The following is a 20,514-nucleotide window of genomic DNA, read 5'->3' on the forward strand; positions in this document are numbered from 1 at the left end:
CCCCCAGCCCCAGCCCCAGCCCCAACCTCCTTGCCTCACCAGCCCCAGCCTCACCTCGCCAAAGAGGCACATGGCAAGGAGCCCCTCTGCCCCAACCCCTGCCCTCGCCTCGCCCCATTTACATTTATTGCATGGGTCACCAGCAAATTGCACGCTATATGCAAAGTGTAGCAAAGGGTCAAGGGTCCCCACTACATTTATTGCATGGGCGATCAGCAAATTATGTTATATATGCAAGGTATAGCAAGAGACCAGAGACCCCCTTTACATTTATTGTGCAGGTCACCAGCAAATTGTGTGGTAAGGGACCAGGCTGACTCTCTTACATTGACTGCGTGGGTCACCAACGAACTGCACAATATACACAAGGCATGCCAAAGCGGGCAGGGTCCCCTTTACATTTATTGCGCGGGACCCGCCGCTGGGCCAGGGAGTCAGAAACCAGGCACGGGAAAGCGCCAGGCAGGAACGCGCAACCGTCCCACGGTACCCTGCTAGGCGGTGCGGTGCAGTCCGGTCGGGGAGGAAGCAGAGTACGCCTGCGCACTGGCTGCCAAGTGCGGGGAGCAGGGCCTGCCCCGCCCTTTGGTCTGACGTCAGCGGCGCTGCCAGAGGCTAGCTCTGGTAGTCGTGGTGGAACTCCCCGCGTTACGTAATCGCGCGGGAAGCGCGGGGCGGGGCGGGTGGAGAGGGGTCGCGCTGGAGTCGCTGGGCCGGGGGTGCTTGCGCCCCGCAGAGCCGCCATGATGCAGCCTCGGGCCCGCGGCCCACTGCTGTTCCTGCTCCTGCTCGTCGCACTGCTGCTGCGCCCAGGCCTGGCAGGCTCCGGCTCCGCGGGGCGCCCGCCCACAGGTACCGGGGAGCAGCCAAGGGCGTGCGCGGGCCTGAGCGTCCCCGGCGGGTCGTGCTGAGGGGGAAGCAGCTGCTGCCGCCAAGGGAGTGAAGGGTGGGAGGGGAGAGGCCGGGCCCTGAGGAGAGGGAAAAACGGAGCCGCGACGGGAGCGGAAAACAAAGAGGGGGGAGAGAGGAAGAAGAGGCGGCCCAGGAGAGAGGGGAGGTCTGCAGGCCTGTTTCCTGGAAGCTGCCTTTCTGCCTTGAGGGAGCGGATAAGCAGGGAGGAAGGATGGCAAGAAAAGGCCGTGCTCCTCGGGCATGCTTTAATGTGTGTTTGTGTATTGTAATGCACATTACAGCGTTTCTGAAACTGTTCCATAAAAGAGGTGAATGCACATTAAGCAGACTCGATTAGTTGAGTTTGTTGCAGCAGGGAAATCAAGGCGCTGTGGCAGCTGTCCGCGTCGCATGTATCAGCATCGCCATGCTGAAAAAATGATAGTGGGGCGCTTTGAAATAAAACCAGTTTGATGAGCTTTAGTTCAAGGTGCCCCACTGCCATTTTTTCAGCATGGGGACACTGATACACGTCACATGCGGGCGCTTTTAATTAGCTCTTGATGCCCCTGACCCACGCATAGATTTGCCAACCAAGGTGCGTGCGTACATGGCCGTGCACAGTTTAAAATCTTGCCTTGCACTAACTTATTAATGCCGTGCACCTGCCCAGAGGGGAGCTGGGTTGTGGCTTCCTGGAGAGGAGCTGGGCACCGTCTTTCCTGCCCAAGTGCAGTGGGGCTGGACCTGATGATCTGTAAGGTCCTTTCCAGCCCCTAACAACTATGAAGCTAATTAAACTACCTGGCACCATGTCCCCACACCACATATAAAAATGCCCCATGCTATTTAGTAAATATTCATTAAGACAGGCTAATACTCATTTTCTTAGTACCTCACAATAGAAGTACTAGATCTAATGCATGTGAGCTAAAGTGTGTCAGTGCACATGTAGATGCACCCTTAAATGCTGATGGAAAAAGGTTTGACCCACCTGCAGCTCGTGGGCCTGTTCTTGCCAAGGAAACCAGCCAGGGTAAAACAGAAAGAAAAAAAAAAAAGCTGTGTTGCTGGTAACATTGGAAGAGGGCAGGAGAGCAGCCTGGATGGGACCAAGCAGTAGTCACAAAGCAGAGAAGAATTGGAATAAGCAGGAGTGGGGGATTTATTTACTCCCAGGGTCACTGTTTGATTCCAGCAAAAGGGGACTTACTGTACTCCATATAGGTAGTGTTGTTTCAAAGGACTTTGTAGCCACGCTGGAATAAGCCATCAAACCTCACATTTTTAGCTAATAGTTTTGCTTTAAAAAAAAAGCCTATTTATTAAGAATTTAAAAATTCAGTTGTAGAAAATTAAAATGCCAGTAGAGCTGGTATGATAATTGTAAATTACGAATTGAACTAGCCAAGATGAACTTGAGCTTACGTTTAAAAGTGCAGGTAGAATTAGCTGTATTGCTATTGCTGTCATGAAGCATAAGGTAAACATTGGAGTTTATTTTTTTAAAAATCGTGACCAAGTTTAGGAGAATAACAAACCTCATGCCCAGCCTGCTTTATGCCAGCTGAAGCCAAACTTTGAAATCAGAGAGTGGGGGAATGCTAGTTGTTGAGTACACATGTGAAAGTACTAAAATACCTAGTTATGAGCACCATAGAACAACCAGTAAAGACTAATGAAGAGTAAGATTTGATTTGTGCAGTAAATAAGGTGTGGGCATGTGCCTTGATGATCATTAAAAATATTGAATACAGTTTAAGTGAACATAATTCTGTTGTGCAGCATAAAGCAAAAATCTTGTAGGGGAAAAATGTTACTGAGTGATACCTAACATTTGACACCTTCTCTGATAAGTTGACACTTTTTCTCTTGTGGTTGAAAATTTGCAGACCTCTTTCTCTTTTCCAATAATTGTAGTGCTGACTTTATGCATGTTAGAAAATAAGTAAACCACAGCAACATTTTCAAAGCTTCATGTATCTTCGCGGTTAATAGGTGAATCTTAACCTTATGTATGCAATAGTCTGGAAAGTGTATGTGGTCTCATTCTGAAGACAAAATGCCCTTCATTTTCCTTCACTAACATAGCACAAAACAAAATGGACACTTTGTGGCCTACTTATGGCTCATTTAAGTCTTTCAGAGGACTTATGTGGCAGCCACATACATTAAAATTGGAACGATACAGAGAAGATTAGCGTGGCCCCTGTGCAGGGATGATGCAAATTTGTGAAGTGTTCCATATTTTTTTTAAAAAGTCTTTCTCCTGTCTATTTTTGGGGGGGAGGAGGGCAGGGGAAAAGAAGCAAACCCTCAAATCTGTCCTCTTCCAGATTGCATAGTTAATGTTTTTAATATAGCTTTTGTAAGTATGTTTGATATGTACAAAGTCAAATGATTGAAACCTAGGAAATGCAAAATAAAATGAACTAAACAACCTTAATTTGACCTTTTTTATATTTTTGTACCATAATGGCCTTTGGTATGCTCATGTGGTGTTTCTTCCTGTGCACGCATCGGTAACACTCATCGTGTAAGGAAGCTGTTCAGCACTTTGTGTAACCATGTCCTTTTTGCTGGATGGCATCTAAATGCTTTGCTGAATACAGCTTTACTAGTTTTATTCATGGTCCTTCCATGGCAATATGACACAACTTGATGTATCCAGACACTTATTGCAAACTTGTATTCACAATTCTTGTAAGAATAAGGATAAGTCTCATTGGTTTAGAGTTGGGGAGCTTTAGTTGTAATTTGTGAAGTGTCTTATTTATGTATGCTTTAGTGACTGGATAACCAATTGGAGAAATAGCTTTCTTGTGAAAGTAACCAAGTGTTTTATAATATCAACTTGTAAGTTAAAAGTAGTACACAGACACGTCCTGACTAAATTCGTAGGAGAGAAATCCATAAATGCTAGCTTTATTTTAGGCAGACAAGGTTCTTTGAGTGAATGTGATATTTTTTATTAGATCAACTCGGACTTTGGGAAAAAGGCATCATCCCAGTTTTCTTGGTTGACTGGTGTCCTTTTAATTTTGACAATCCACTATCCCATCCTCACTGTCTCTGTACCGTTCATTTTGACAGCAAATGAGGCAGGAATCCTGAAAACATCTTCATTTCCTACCCAACCCTGACTCCTTGATCAGGAGTTCTGGATTCAGAGTACAGACTTCTGCCCCTTGAAGTTAAGAAGAAACTGGTGTCAGTAATATACTGATATTCTGTATATGAATCAGCTGCTAGAGGAATGTGTAACCGGTTTTGATAGATTCACACTTAACTACTTGCTGAATTACAGAAGAATTACAGAGGCAAGGTAGTGGGATAGAAGTGACAGAATCAGAGGCATATCTGGACACATCTGCACCTTGGGAAGTGTCAGTGGCTGAGCCAGCAATGAAGTGGCTTAGGATTTAGAAAATTCTGCTATTTTTTTACCCTCCCCTACTCGGTCTGGGCACCCAGGAGTGGTGCTGTAGTAGTCCTCTGTTAGCCATGCTACTGGAGTCATCCTGGATTTTACTTCTGACTGTGGAGGGGGTTTGGTTTACTGTTAGAAAATGAAACCAAAGCATGTTCATTTGGCCTTTTTATTCTTTTTCTTGCCATTCAAAACTGACCATGGCATGTGATATGTTGAAGCAGTCTCAGAGGTTTAAGAGTTTAGGTGTCCAGGCAGTCCAAAAAGAAATTTGGATGTCTTGCTGACCTCCATTTTCCATGGTTCAGAAAATAAGTGGCAAGTTGTATAGGTTAGACTAGTGGCTTCAGGTGGAGAGCAATCACCCCTTCTTTGACCTTGGTTCAGTCAGAAACAATCTTAGGTCAGATCTGCAGTATGAACCACTTGGATTTCACAGGGCATCTGGGATGTTTAGAAATCTGAAAATCAAGCTAGTTTTTGGTGAACATCACTTAAAAATCCAGCAGTCTGGGAAAGTAGGGCAGCCATCATCAGCTTTAAAACTTAAGTTTTTATTATTGATATGATAATTTTCTAAATCCTAACCATGTGGGAAACAATATAACTGTACTCTGGGCTTATCTATGGGCATTGCATCACTCCATTTAAAACCTTTTTTTTAAGCACATTAGACCTAGGCTGAATAGCCTTTCTAGCTTTTAAAAGATAGAATTCTTTTATACGTAAAGGATTCAGACCTGATCAAAAGTGAACCTCTTCCTGTATATTTACAGATAGCAGTTGCTTTTAAAATATTTTAGACTACCACCACAACATTGCAGTGGTTTAAAGGCATTAATACAAAAAAATAGCACCTTTAGATAAACTAATCTGTTTAGACCAGACCTTAAAAGGTTCTAAAATCTTAAGATTAGCAGATGTGACCAGGTGTATAGCAATTATGCTATTTCTACTTAGTTTTCAAAACCTGTGGCAGAATGTGATCATCATCTACAAGCTTGTCAGTCAGGCGATGCCATTCACTGCTGGATTAAAAGAATTCACAATAGTTGTAGCAGAAGAAACTTGTGAGACTTCACTATATTTGTACAGGCAAAATTTTTTGGGATTTATCTCATTTCTGCTGTAGATAAGACGAACCAAAAAATAGATTACTTTATAAATCCATAAGGAATGATATTTTGCCAGTTTTCATACTTGGTTACAATTGCATATCAAAATATCAATTGTGGTGTTTGCTTTCTTTTATTAGTGTCTCCACCAACAAATGTTGAAATTGAATCCTTCAACTTCAAGACTGTATTGCACTGGGATTACTCAAGCATGGTTCCAAATGCTCGTTTTACTGTTGAAATCAAGCCCTATGAGTAAGTTTCTGTGCTTCCTGTAGCTTTTTCTGTAGGTGGCATGTGTGGTAATACTCCAGGATAAATATTTTTATTTCCATGTAACAAAATTGTGTGATCCATATGGAGCTCAGTGGAAATTGACATTTTTTATGTTGTTTTCTCTCCCACATGATATAATATTCTGTCCACAAAAGTTATAGTTGCTTTTCATCTGTTTTACAGATTAGGGTATTATGCGCAAATCAGCAGCTGCGTGAACATTTCGCGTCGTCATTGTGACCTTTCTGACAACATAACCGATCCATTGCTTTCTCACTGGGCTAAAGTTAAAGCTCATGTTGGTTCAGAAGAATCCAGTTATGTTGAATCTAAAGAATTTATTCTGGCTAACCAGGGTAAGTGGTATTGTAAACCAAAATTATAAATGTAGATAAGTGATTTGAGATTGTTTTCACATGACATTTGTGGTATTTCTGCTAAATCTAAAAAACGAGAAATATTTTTTCTGTGAAACTGTTTGCTTGAGAATTTAAAAATACTAACTTAAGGAGTCAGGTTAAAAGGTGTGTATGGCCAGTGACAGGCTGCAAACAAAGCAGCTTGATGCAGCCAGTCATTGTCCATTGGAAGCCCATGAATTTGAGTCTGACTATAGTTTCTAGTCTGTAGAGCAAGGGTTGGCAATTATTTTGGCTAGAGGGCTGCTTAGGGAGTTTCAGTGAGGTGTCACGGGCTGGGTCAGCACCCTCCCCCTGCCCCTGCAACAGCTTACCAAAACTCCCTAAGTGGCCCCTGCACGGGCCAGGCAGTTGGGATGGGGCCACAGGTAGATGAGGAACAGCACACAGGAGCAGGACAGGCAGGCAGGGCTAGAACCAGGGCTGGGATTGGGATCGTGAAGCAGTAATAGCACAGGGCCTGAGGCAGAGCCTCAATCTGCTTCTCGCACATCTCTGCAATACGTGCCGGTTCTGCAGGTAGGGGCATACAGGCTGTGACCCGGGCCTGTGCCTGTGGCCCTGTGCTGTTCCCACCCAGTGATCCCAAGGTCTCCATTGAGAGCAACTGGGACCCATGAGGGCAGGATGCGCAGCTAGGCAAACAGGATGGGACAGGTGGGCAGAGAGCTGCATCTGGGAGTGGGATGGGTAAAGCTGGGGATCAAGATTGTAGGGCAGTGCCAGCATGGGGCTGAGGCCCAGGGAAGAGTCACGATCTGCTCTCCTCATGCCCCTGCCCACGGAATTGGGGCAGCACAGACATTCAGGCAGCTGATCATGGCTCTCCCCCGGCCCCGCCCTATCGCCACCCTTCAGTTCCAATCCTCGGCCTTGCCTGCCCACCCCACTCTTGGACACAGCTCCCAGGCCTCCCATGGCCACAGCTTGCCTATCTGGCCACACACCCTGTCCACATGGGTCCCACCCTCGGTGATGAATGCAGGGTGGACAGGCTGGGGTGCTCATGCAGTGCAGCAGGCAAACTAAGCTATGCATAGACTCTTAGTATAACTTTAGGCCTTCTTGGAACTAAGCAATTAAATTGTACAGAATGCCTTGTAAGGGACTGGGAAAAATGAGTGCTGGTTAACCAGAGACAGTAGTTTCCATAGAAGGCAAGGAAACAAAACCAGAATAGAATTGGAGTACCTTATCTAAAAAAGATGAGATAAGAAACTTGAGTATTGGACAGTTTGAGATGAGAAAATTACAAAAGTAGTGGACAGAGACGGTGTGTATTCTGTGTTGCCACCCTGGGGAGATGGGAGCAACCTTGGAATTCTTGCTTTGAGTAACAAGGAATCCAGAAACTAACATCCCACACACCTATCAGAGGATCTGAGGCTGGTACCACCTAAGGTCGCTGTTGTAACATCTGAAAGAACCGCTTGCCAGGTAGAATTACAAGGATAATAAGCTTATAATAAGCCGAGGAGTTACTAATATAGTTCACTTGATACCAAATCAGACAAAAGGCTGTGTCAGTCCTTGGGGGTCTCCGGTAAAAGGAATCCTGGGGCAACAGGCAGCAGGGCCGGGTCTGGCAGAGCCAACACTGGGGCTGCCAGAAAATGGAGTCCAGCTGCTGCTCTGCTCCAGCCATGCTGTGCACTTGAGGACGGCGGACCAGCCACACGTGCCATGGTGACCCACTCACCCCTCGCACCTGTGGTCAAGGGTCCTGCTGTGGGCTGGACAAAATGCCTTGGTGGGCTGGATCTTGCCTGCAGGCCATATTTTGCCCAACCCAGTAACAGAAGCCTTGCTGCTTAGGGTTGAAGGCCTGAACACCAAAGCCTAATTACATATCATTGTTGTCTCAGGCAGAAGGCTTTGAAAGCCTTAAGTGAAGAGCAGCAATATGACAAGATCATGAAGATCAACAGATAACTCAAGAATTGGTGCTATAAAAATCAGGGATCAGCATCTTTATGGTCCACGAGCCAGATGTGGCCTGTAAAGCAATCTCTTTTGAATGCCTGGAGAAATAGCATTTTTGGATTGAGGCTGGCAGAAGAAGAAAGAGAGAATGAAGGGAGACTGTTCAGAGGAACTTGTAATTTCCATGCCTGGTTGACCACTGAGGATGGAAAGTCAGATAAATGTGGGTTTGGCGATGGCTAAAGAAATATCGGTGAGCCGAATGATGGACAGCAAGGAGAAAATGCTAAAGCTGATGAGAATGTTGATGGACTCATGGCTAAGGATGGGGCTTGATCTAAGGGAATGCTTTGTAGGAAAAAATTGAAACATTTGTATACCAATGACTGGAGTTCAAGCAACAAAATCTGAATTATTGGCGTGAATATGAAAATTGGTTAAACTTGGATCTAGTGATCACAAGGAAACTGCACTTTAAATAGAAGAAAAAATAATAGGTCTGTAGGCTTTAAATTTCAAAGAGCAAACCTTTATAAATTAATACAACTATGTACTAAGATGAGCTGGATTGAGGCACTCACAAACAGAGACTTGAATGCAGAGGTCTAGAAATTTCAGCATTTTTGACAGGAAGAAAAATCCGGGATCTGTTTAAGGGAAGGGACTTGAGACCAACTGGAGAATAAACATTTCAATAAATGTAGAATCAATGAGCAAAAAGCCTACAATGAATGGAAAAAGGACCGTTATCTGGAAGTATCAGGACTTCAATGTACTTATATTGTAAAATAATTCCAGCTATACTGTGTACCTAATGTTAAATGCTTTGGACTTCTTCAGCATGAATAGTACTGATGAGATTTAAACTGATGTGGAAAAGTGCCTCTGGCTTTATTTAAATTCCTTTTAACATCTATTAAGGTAACATAATTATAGCTGTATTCCTGTGTCTAGCATTACAGTGTTTTGTTTTTTTTTCATGACTAGGAATAAACCCAACTTTTCTGGCCTGTCATTCTTTTAATTTCTGATGTGATTTGTTATTTTTAACTTGTGACCTTTGTTTTACTGTGGTATTGGCTTAGTCTGTGCATAATACTAAATGACCTCATCATTTAGTAGGGCTGTGTTTCATGCTGTACCTGGCACTCTGTTTATCTTATTTACAGTAGCAGTTAAAAAAAGTCAATTTTAATAGTTTCATAGTTTCTAGGGTCGGAAGGGACCTGAGCAGATCTTCTAGTCCGACCCCCTGCCATGGCAGGAAGGGCACTGGGGTCAAATGACCCCAATAAGGTGGTCATCCAACCTCCTCTTAAAAACCCCCAGGGTGGGAGCCTGCACCACCTCACTTGGAAGCTGGTTCCAGACCCTAGCCGCCCTGACCGTGAAGTAGCGCCTCCTGATGTCCAACTTAAACCTTCCCTCCGCCAGCTTGTGACCATTGTTCCTGGTCACTCCTTGCGGCGCTCGGGGGAACAGGGACTCCCCCAGCGCCTGCTGATCCCCCCTAACCAGTTTATAACAGGCCACAAGATCCCCCCTCAGCCTTCTCTTTTGAAGGCTGAACAGGTTCAGGTCCCGCAACCTTTCCTCATAGGACCTACCCTGCTGTCCCTTGATCATACGAGTGGCCCTCGTAAGGTTTCATCAAAGTGGTAAAATAGCATTGGTTTAATTTTAGTTGCTTTTAAACTAATACAAATCCACATGTAGATATTTGTTTTGATTTAAAAGTGATTTTATTGCATACTAGTTTACACCTAATAATGTGAGCTCAAATGGAAAAAGCCACTAGTAAATCATAAAGATATCTAAACTCATAGACAGGGCCTAATTTTGTCCTGCTCTATATACAGTTTTAAGTCTGTGCATTTAACGTTTAATCATTTAGGCTGTTTTACCATTTTTCAACCCTTGTTTTTGGCTTTAAGTTGCTCAGCAGACCTTTCTGCCTTGTTTTCTCATTGTTGTTGGCCAATCTTTCTAGATTTTTCATATCCAGAAACCTAGAATCCAGTGCTTAGAAAACTTTTTCCCTCAGCATGACCCAATTTATGATTCCATTTCCTCAGCATGGCCCCTCACTCCCAGCTCTCAGCCCCCCAGAATCCCAGGTGCCCCTCACTCCCCACCTACAGTCCCGTGGCCCTGGGGGTGCTCCTCACTCCCAGGGCCCAGGCCCTCAGCCCCCCCCCCCACCCCAACAGTGGCTGAGCCCCAGCTGCCACCCACATGAAGCAGCAGCTGCTGAGGCCAGAGCACCAAGCCCAGCTCCCTGTCTTGCCATGCCCTGTCATCTCCCCTGTGGGCAGCAGTTGAAGCAGAGCCTGTGGTGGGTGGGTGGGGGAGGATGCAGGTTGCCTGCTGCAAGCTTGGGGCTCCCCACCCTGTTGCCCTTCCCCCGGGCCTCTGCAGCCCAGTGGGCAAGACCTGGTATGGGAGAGACCACGTGCCATGACCTCACTCGCTGACATTGCGACTCCATTTGCTGTCACAACCCACAATTTGTCAACTGCTAGTATATCCCATTCTTGATATTACTGCTGTTACATTAACAAGATTCATCCCACACCTCCTTTCTTCAATATTCTTGTTATTGGATTGCTTCTTAAAATTCTGGCATGTCTTTTGAAAGTTTTTCAAAACTTATCCTGTACGCAAGTTTTGTTTTTGTTTTTTTTCAAATCTCATTCTGTATCAAAATTTTCAGACTAATAAGAGGCACAATTGTGTTTCAGGCAAAATAGGTACACCTACACTGACTGTTTTAACTCAAGGCAATAAACTGAAGGTTGATATCTTCCACCCTGCCTGTCTACCTGAGAATCTTCTTGAGTCTTGTGATGAAGTTGAATATCTAGTGTATTTTCAGGACCATGAAAATCAGGTACTTTTTAGATTATATATTTGAAAAAGGCAGTACACTTTATACAGGAGATCTGTTAACAAATAATCTTTATTTGTATTTTAACTTTAAATTATATCTACCACAATTGAGCTTTGATTTTGAGAAATTATTAAGAATTACATTTGAAAACTGAATCCATGATATTTTAATGTAGAGGCCTAATCCATTCTCTGTGAATGTTCATGGCATGCAATCCATTTATTTCTGCAGAAGCTTTTTTTGTGTGTCCCCATTTAGTCACCTAATCCATCAAGGTTTTCACTTAGTATTCCTTGTTATGTTGAGTACCATGGTTGAAATAGTGGGAATACTTCTATCCTCCTTATTCAGTAACATAGTTCATTGTTCTGTCCATTGTACTTCATTTACATTTTTCAAGTATTGCTTTCAAGTTTTTAAAATTTTTAAAACACCCCCCAAAATGTGTTTTCTTGCAGACTGAAAAACTTAAGACAGACTTGGAATCATGTGAGGAGCATAAATGCAGTATAAGCCTTCCAGTTGCCTCTGAAGGTTTAACCTACTGTGTCTCAGCTGAAGTTTATTCATGGTGTGAAATGCGTGGCGACCAGTCAAATGAAACTTGTCTTCATGTTCCTTTGAAATGGCAACTAGGTAAAAAAAAAAAAAAAATTTTAATAACCTGATCCACTATGTCCAAAAAAGTTGATGCAGTGGATGTTGTAACATTGTATAACATTTGTGACCAGCTTTGTGGTTTTCTACTTGATTGGTACCATAATGTTTTGGTTGTGTTGGATAATTTAACAAATAACAAAGGTATCATTAGGCAAGTTCTATAGTTCCAGAGGCTTCATACCCATCTTCCTACAAGTGATTTATTTGACCAGGTAAAACATGCAGAGTTGAGGAATAATAAACATGAAAAATTAGAGCAAGCATATGAATTTTCTTCTGAATTTGCTTGGGCCTGAGACAAATGAGTGACCTTCTTGCTGCATGTTAAATATAATATTGTGGCAGGGCACTGGGCATGTTTACCACTTTAAAAGAGCCAGGCTTACTGCAAAGCCCCAACAGGTGAGGCCAATCCAGCTAAGGAATCAGCAGACTCCGAGGCTGACAGCTGGGGTGGATTAGGAGAGGCCTCTCGTGACTGATGAGGGGGTGGCTTACTGGCAGGAGCCTCGGCTAAGACGGAGCATGAGTCCAGGCTGGGAGGATGGCTGCAACACCAGAGGAGCTGAGGGAGCATCACTCACCAGGAAGAAGACACCAGCTCCTGAGGATAGGGTAGGAACTATTAGGGAGGTAGAGGTTCCTAGGGACCCAGATTGGGGTCCATATCCTTGCAAGGGGCTGAGTGGTGCCTGTGAGAAGAGCTAGGCCAGTCCAGAGGGAAAGAAGGCTGCATACCTAGAGCCCCAGGAGAAGGCAGCCCTGCCCTGGGAGAGAGGGGCAGAGGTAACTAGGGCCTAGAAAGAGGCTAGGCCTGCTCAGTGAAAAGCCATAGGCTGGGAGAGGGGAAGAACCAGATCAGCCCAGAGAGCAGGACAAAGTCATCAGGCCACAGAGGTTAACTAAGTGGGACAACAGAGCTAAGGCCAGAGCATGTGAGATCGGGTACAAGGCCAGAGCATACCCGAACAGCAGGGGTGGATATGATCCAGAAAAAGAGGTACCTGAAGGGGGCCCAGGGTGGGAGAGGGCTAATGGCCAATCTTACTGGTGTTGAGGACTTTGACTGGCCAGGGCCTGGGCCCATGGGGGCCTAAAGGGTGAAATAGACTACTGCAGAGGCAGCCAGAGCTGCGGAGAGCCTGACACCTCACCTGGCCTGGTAATGGGGCCAGGGCCTCAGGGAGGCAGAAAGTCCCGATGGAGTGGGACCACTACAGAGAAGTAGGGACCAGGGCCATCGTAGCTTGTGGCAGTCATCCAAGGAGTATTGGTAGTGGATTGGGTCTGCATAAGGGTTGGGGCCAGGAGAACTGTGACATGGAGTCAGGGCCAGAGGGCCTGATAACACCAGCCCAGGAAAGGGCCATAAGGAAAGATACTAAGATCAGATAGGCCTGATGATGGCCTTGGGTAAGACCAAAAGCTGCACCCTGCTGGGGTTGGTTGATGTCGTGGGACTGCCTCTTGCAGGGCAGCCCCCAGTAAATGCCATGCCTATGTCACTCCAGTGAAAGGTGAGGGTGGGGTGCCAGAAAACCTCAGCCCCCACTGCCTTGTGGGGTGCCAGAAAACCACAGCCCCCATGGAAAGGGAAGGCTAAGGGAGCTCAGCCTAACAGAAAAGTGAGGGGCAGGAAGGAAGAGCATCTGAGCCATGGGGTCCAGCTGCCCTGGTAGGGATGAAGAGGCCTGAGCAGAACAGAGCTGTGTCTGGATGAAATGGAGAAGGTCTGAGCAAACTGGAGCCAGGTCTGTGAAGGAAAGAAGGCCTGAGCAAACCAGAGCCAGGTCTATGTAAGATGGGATAGGCCTGAGCAAGCCAGAGGTAGGTTCAGGTGACACTGAGAGGGTCTGAGCAGCCCTGAGGCAGGTTTGAGGACGATTGAGAAGGTCTAGATAGGAGTGAGCCAGATCTCAATGTAGCTAAGGACAAAGCTGAGGGGCCTGAGTAGGGCCTTGAGTTGAGTTAATAGGCCCAAAATGAGTTGAGAGGCCAGAATTGAGGAGAACGGCCTAGTTGAGGACTGAGTTATAAGGTGGCCCAGTAGGAGTACAAACCAGATGTGAATAGAGTAAACCAGATATGATGACTGAGTACAGCCCAGCGTAGGCATGAGTCGAGCTGTGTCCCAGTTGGGGGCAGTAGTTGGATGTGATAGCTGAATACATTCCAGTTAGGGGCATGAGCTAGAAGGTGGCCCAGATGTGACAAACTGTATGCCATCTGTGAGGCATGGGACAGGGTATTGGAGGCGAGGAGCCATGTTTGGCTTATAAGGCCACAAAGAGTAGTCAGTACAGTTACAATCAAGGCAGCCTCCCACAGCGTATATATTTACAGGAACAAGAAGGCATGGTGGGTGAGTATGGGGTGAACTGTCCTGAGAACAGGGTGGGGACAGAATTTTTTTTGGGGTGCCCTGACACCACCCTGTCACAAATATGTAAATATAGTGATGAGAGTTTAAGAGTGGTGAGGGGGTTTTTTTGTGAGGTGACGGGTGCTGTTACAGTGGTGTTGTAGGCATGATGCCTCTGGAATTATGAAGGGTAAGGATTTTTTGGGGATGATATCTTTTATTGGACTATTAACTGTATAGTTGGGATAGTTGGACAGACTTTCAAATGCAAAACATTCTTCTTCAGTTCTGGACTCCATTCAAAAGTTTGTCTAACTTCATTGCAGTTATACAGTTTGTCCAATAAAATATACCACCCAAAAAAACCCTCGTCTGTTGCATATTTGTCTCGCTAACTCTTATTAAAATGCTTTTTAATGATGAAATCTGACTGAAACAAGAACATGTGTTTGTGACACCCAGTTTGTAAACCCATGGTTCCAGCAGATAAAATTTCAGCTGTTCAAAAAATGAAAGTTATATGAGACCTCTAACTGGAAACTTTCTGTGGTGAGATTATTCTGTGTTATTTGTGAGCACAGGGGGAATAGTGTGATGGCTTCATCAAGACTATAAGGTGGATATAAAATTGCTTGAAAAAAGTAATTGGTTTACTGTGAAACTTTAAAGTATTTGTTAGGTTGCTGAAAGGTAGGGCTTGTATTGGGCTTATTAGTATTAAGCATTTATTTTTCATTAGTGACTCATGATGAAATAAAGTGAAAACTTAATCTCTGGCTAACACCAAAGTAGGAGATATTGCAGGCATGTTGGAGGATAGTATTAGGATTGAAAATGATTGCTAAATTAGAAAAATCATCTAAAGTCAATGAAATAACATTCAAAACACAACAAGGTACTGTATTTTCTTACATACAACATGCCCTGGGATAAGATGCATACATAACTTGTTTTTGAAAGACAGAATGAAAAACAAAGGTCTTTCCTTGTGGTGAATAACTGCATAGTACAGCTGTGCCTGCTCATTTTTCTGCTCCCTATGATCTTGTGCAGATTTTATTTTTGCTGTTGGAGCAGAAACTGTTGTTGCCATATTTCTTCACATACTTTGTATGCTTCAACTTTCAGCCTCCGGGTTTTGGGGAAAGGGTGTCTATCTCATGCAAAGAAGTACAGTATGACATTTTCAGAAGAGATAATCAAATGCACAAATGCAAAATTGGATGTTACTGAGAGAGTTCTGTAACACTAGGTCAGTCATTGATTGAACATAAGCAAACAACATGGTGCTATTGCTAAAAAAAAATGTTCTTCAGGAACACATAATATTACATGGAAGATGTGCAGTGTAGTTCTTGCTTTCTACTTCATGTTGGTGAAGCCTCAGCTGGCATGCTGTGTCCTGTTTTAACATCACACTTATATGAAGATGTAAACAAATTAGTGTCTCAAGGAGAGAAACAGGAACAGGTGCTTTAGGATTTTTAGATTATAAAAGAGAGGACAGAGGAAATGTTAGAAATTATGATTATTTGTTCTCTGGGTCCCTCCAGTGAAATGTAAGTATTTTGGTTGTGTTTGTAGCAGAAAGAAGGGCACATGGACAAGTTTCCATGAAACTAAACTAAGGCAAGAAGAGCGTGTATGTAGATTTATTTTATTTGCTATAAAGGTTGCAAGTCATTTCTATTTTAATATTATCTAGATGTTACAGAAATGTGTTGCTTTAACAACAAACTTTGTTCTTACTTTCAAAATTAGCAAATATTTTAATTGGGACTGCTGCTTTCCTTGCTTTTGGACTAATTTTGGCATCATACTATGTTTACAACCAGCTAAAGAAGAAAAATATTAAACTTCCCAAGTCTCTGGTGAGTTCACATTACTGTTCAATAATAATAGTATTTCATTTATTAAAATCGAACAAACTCAGTCTTATAATCAGTATATTATTTGAAATTCCTAAGAAGCAGCATGTAGGGGAGAGAGGAATAAACAGAGCAGCATACAATAGAACTAAAATGTTAACTCAAGTATGCTTAATTTCTATATAGGCTATGTTAAGTAACTCTTCTTTCTTATAACTGTATGGATCCCTTAAACTTCCGGGTCTTGTCTATTGTCTTATCTTCCATGATCTTATATATATATACTCAAGATTTATAAGCATTGTAAGCTTTGTAAGAATTTACTCTTTCAACAGTAGGTTTTACCTTTTTAACTGAGTTGACTCCCAGTCGATTTGTTTTCAAGAATTTAGCAGTCCAAGTGTTTGTTCACAGATATGTTCCAGTGTTAGTGTGCTGGTCATACGTAGATCCTAATGGGAGACTCAGGCTGTGTACACACGTTCAAATGATCTGGGGGAGTTCCTCCAGGTCTGTTTCCTGGTAGAAGAACTTAGACTCTGTACAAATATTGAAATGCTGAGCCCTGGAGGAGCAGAGAGCTTGCAGCACTGACACTGAACAGCCAAGGGGCTCTTGTGCATATATGTCAGTGTTCTCTGCAAGTGCCATCAGTCAGTCTGAAGCTGGGTGGAGCGGAGCGTAGGGCAGCCCGGATTTGCTGACCCAAACTGTTTAGTGTCAGCCTGCCTCTTCTACAGCACAATGTGAAGGGATTGTGAAGTGGATGTGTTCTGTTCCCTGCTTGGCTGGAGCAGTAGAGTTCAGTCCAAGCAATGCACTGTCTCTTGGGGTGGTGGGGCACCAAACATCCTAAGGTGCTGGAAGACTATGCTTTAGCTTCTCCCACAAGGGAAACTGTACAGATATTTGCTTTCCCAGGAGAAAGACTTAGTCTGGAGAAAAGAATGAGGGGGATTTGATAAATCTTCAAATACCTGAAGGGCACTTCCAGAGATTATAGTGATAATCCTGTCCTCTGTGGCCACAGAATCATCTAGGAGCAATGTCCTCAAGATGCTGCCAGGAAAATTAGGTTGGAGATTAGGAGGAACTTTCAGACTATGAGGTGGTCAAGCATTGGAACAGGCTACCTAGAGAACTTGTGGAATCTCCATCCCTCTAATATTTTCTATATATGTTAGGCAGACACTTGGCTGGAATGGTGTAGTCAGGCCTGGATTAGGTGAGCCCATGAGGTCCCTTTAAAACCCTACTTTTCTAGGATCCTATGACCCACACGTGAATCTCTTCAGCCTTTAAGCTTTCAGGTGATTTGCAAGAAGCCAAGGTATCCTTGATACAAAGAAAACTGTTATTGCTTCAGATAGCTCGGATTTTATTTCAGATGTGTTTCTGGTCGCTAGGTTTCGGAACTTGTACATACTGCTCATCTACAAGACTGAAGAATCTTATGTGGAGGTAGTGAAGCAGAAATTGATAGCCCTGGTATAGACAATAGTCAAGATAGTTTTAGTACCTACATTTTCATATCCTGTCAATTTCAACATCCCATAGTCTTACCATTGCCCCCAGGCACAATTTTTCAGTCATGTTTAGGTCTTGTACCCACTCATGGTGCAACCCTCAATTCTAAATTAAGCTGTCTTTAATGAAGTTGTTGGTTAAAAGTTCAGTAAATTTTCATTCATAGACAGACTGTTTGATATGTTTAGCTATCTAAGAGGAAAAGATTCTGTATGTAATATCATTGCTCTCAGTTATTTTCTTCCAGCTCACAAGTCTGACATACATTATTCTGATAGGAATAGGCATCAGATCAATGAAATTACACACCCATCATGAATACAATCGTAAATTTAAATTTTTCCCTCACACTATTGTAGCAAGATTCTTAAAATTTCTGTTCAGGATTTATCCTCCTGTAATTAAGTCTTTCCATCCATGGGACCTTAATTTAACAATTTCTGGTATCCTGCTCCCTTTTCTGTTCTCCCCAGCTGCCCACCAAAAATAAAATTTCTTTGTTTCCTGTTCCATTTAGCAGCTGAGCAGTATAGTAGAATCTTTGTCAAGGAGCTTGGGGGGAGCTGTGTGATGTCAAGTCTCGCTCTATCTGCTGTCTTCTGTAAGGACAAGGTCTTACTGAAACCACATCCAGTTCGTTCAAAGGTTTCTGTCTCCTTAAATCAGATTATCTATCAGCTGGTATTTTTTCTTAAACTGCATGCCTACAAGGGTGAGAAGCCAAATTCTGTCAAGGGTCAAGAGACGTGCATAGTTCAGAAGTTTCTGCAAGTGCCCTTTCATTCTTTGTATGTATGCAACAGTTTATTTTGGCTTGGAGAAACTTCTAATTGGATTTCAGTGTGTGTTTGTGATCAGTCAAGCAATAATACTCGGCATCGTAAACTAGCATTCTAAAAAAGTTATCTTTAGCCTCCGTGAGGAATGTTTCTGTTGTCAACATGTATAGGATGATATGGTTTTCTCTCAGTACATTTACACAGTTTTAAGCAGTTGAGGAAATATCTAAGGATAACACAAGGACTGGCAAAGCATTTTCAGTCTCTGTTTAGAAGCCTTTACTGTGCTGGAAAATTGCCCCAAAAACATGTACATACACACTCCAAGGAAGTTACTTAGTGAAATGGTAGTATTAGGATGTGCTCTCCATATATTTCACAATCTTTCCTCAGTTGCTGCTACTTTAAAGGCCCTCAAGATACTGGTAATAAAGGAGATGAGACACCTATCCCAACTACCTCTTCTTTACATCCTCAGTTGGATGTAGGAATAACGTGGGGCTGTGTACACACGCTACAAATATTGCTAACCAGCAGTTTCAAATTCAAGTGCACTGGGTGTTTGACAGTGAAATATGTGTATGTTTGCACATGTGCACAACACAGAAAAAATATAGTTATTGTAAGGTGGTATATTAATTCTTAAACTATTAGTCTGAGTTGTAACAAGAGAAGTTTAATTGCTAGAAGGCTTGATGGAAAGGCCAAGTGGGTTCAAATTTCTTACTAGAGCTGGAAATTATGTCTGTAAAAGACATAACATATGATTGTTGCTAAATTACAAGGAACCTTTAGCACCTGGCTACAAGAAATCTCCTTGCTGGTGCCAGGAAATGTCTGCTGTGGGAATTTTTTTCCTCTTTAACTTCCTTGTTTTGTAAAAAGACGAGTAGGTGTGTCTCTGTTTCAATTCTTCCTTTGTTCAGCGCAAAGAGCAGCACAAAGGCTAAAGATACCTTCCTAACATGGAGGCTTAGGCCGTGTGTAGACAAAACTAGAGATGTGTATGCACGACACTTTAAAGCGGGCTAATGCTTTTGCACCACTTTTATGGTGTTGGTGTTTGTACGCCTCGGTGGCGTATTGCGCGTTGCTTCCAGCTGCTGTAGGAAATTCAGTGGTGTAATGCACCTTAAATGACTTGGGGCACAGCAAACTAAAACTCCTTCGAAGAGTTTTAGTTTGCTGCCCCTCCAGCTGCAGAGTGAAGTACTGGGCTCCATGCAGCACCACAGCTCTGCAGGAAGCCTGGCAGCAGCCCAGGAAGGCAAGCTCTGCCCAAGAAAAGCAGCAAGCCTTTTTTTTTTTCCCCCCCCCCCCGCCCCCCAGAGCCAGGGTGCCTGACCTGCGCAGGGGCCCTGTACTTCCCTCCACAGCTGTGGTGCCCCCTGGGACTGCCCAAACTGGGTGCCTGTGGGCAGGTGCCACCTGGAGGGGGTGGGAGGCTGCAGCTGCTGCAGAGGGAAGCACCAGCCCTCTCCCGCAGCCAAGGGAACAACCTGCCCGCCAGCGGCTCACCCTCCCCTCCCTGCTGGAGGGGCAGGTAAGTCAACGGGGTGTGTGCACGACACGGGGGTTAAATCAGTCCTAAATTGAAGCAGTGTTTTTTAAAACCCACTTGCTTCAATTTAGGGCCTCCATTTCATCTACACGCACCTTCAGATCTCAATAAGGGAAAATCTGTAAATGTATCTTTTCTTCGTTTACCTTTGAACTGGTATTGAGTAGTAAAAACTGTTATAGGTGCAAATGTTTTAGCAACAATAGAATTTTTTCTCCTTTTTGTTAATAGTTTTACACAATTTCATTTAAATTTCACTTCTTGTGGTTACATATTATATTTATAAAGTGAATTCTTTCCCCTTGCAACAAATTTTAAGGATATGTTTGAGTTGGATTTTGTGTGTTTGAAATGGCTGGGCCAAATAGGTTTAATATTAAAAGTCCAGTGTTTTGTATCCTAACCTCTCATACCTCTTTTTCTCTTCTCTCAACTTCTAACCAGTAGCTACTTGTCCATTAACTTTCAGGTTGCCTTTTGTTTATATACCTATGCCGAAAAGGGACCCTAAATCATCTTTTGCTCACTTTGTGTTGCATGAAGTTTAAAGTATCTGGAGAGATGGATGCTTGAAAGGCTGAGCTCTTGGTAGCTTAAAATTGCTACTTTTATATCTTCAGTAATTATAAATCCAAGAAAATAAATTGATCCCAAAGCACCTTGTATCTTTTTCAGCAAGTTGCACTACTTCTCCTCTCCCTGCTGCAAAGCCCTAATAACAACTTGTAATGAGGGAAGAAAACTTTTTTTGAGGTTCTTGATATGTAGTTGTGGATTTGATACTTTTTTTTTTTTTTATCTCACATAAAAGGC

At 43.5% G+C, this 20,514-nt stretch overlaps 1 protein-coding gene across 1 annotated transcript in view; it reads left to right on the top strand.

Annotated features, from left to right (window-relative positions):
* Positions 1-677: 677 nt before the first annotated feature.
* IFNGR1 (interferon gamma receptor 1) overlaps positions 678-20,514 on the top strand; it is a 20,937-nt gene continuing 1,100 nt past the window's right edge. The window contains exons 1-6 of the mRNA XM_019527110.1: positions 678-852; positions 5,577-5,691; positions 5,896-6,068; positions 10,796-10,944; positions 11,403-11,580; positions 15,728-15,837. Of these exons, the coding sequence (XP_019382655.1) occupies positions 744-852; positions 5,577-5,691; positions 5,896-6,068; positions 10,796-10,944; positions 11,403-11,580; positions 15,728-15,837 (834 nt within the window). The 5' untranslated portion in view covers positions 678-743. The remainder of the gene's footprint in view (positions 853-5,576; positions 5,692-5,895; positions 6,069-10,795; positions 10,945-11,402; positions 11,581-15,727; positions 15,838-20,514) is intronic.

The sequence above is a fragment of the Gavialis gangeticus genome, unplaced genomic scaffold (assembly GCF_001723915.1).
Source record: "Gavialis gangeticus isolate Ggan-Ray unplaced genomic scaffold, GavGan_comp1, whole genome shotgun sequence".
NCBI classification, from domain to species: Eukaryota; Metazoa; Chordata; order Crocodylia; family Gavialidae; genus Gavialis; species Gavialis gangeticus.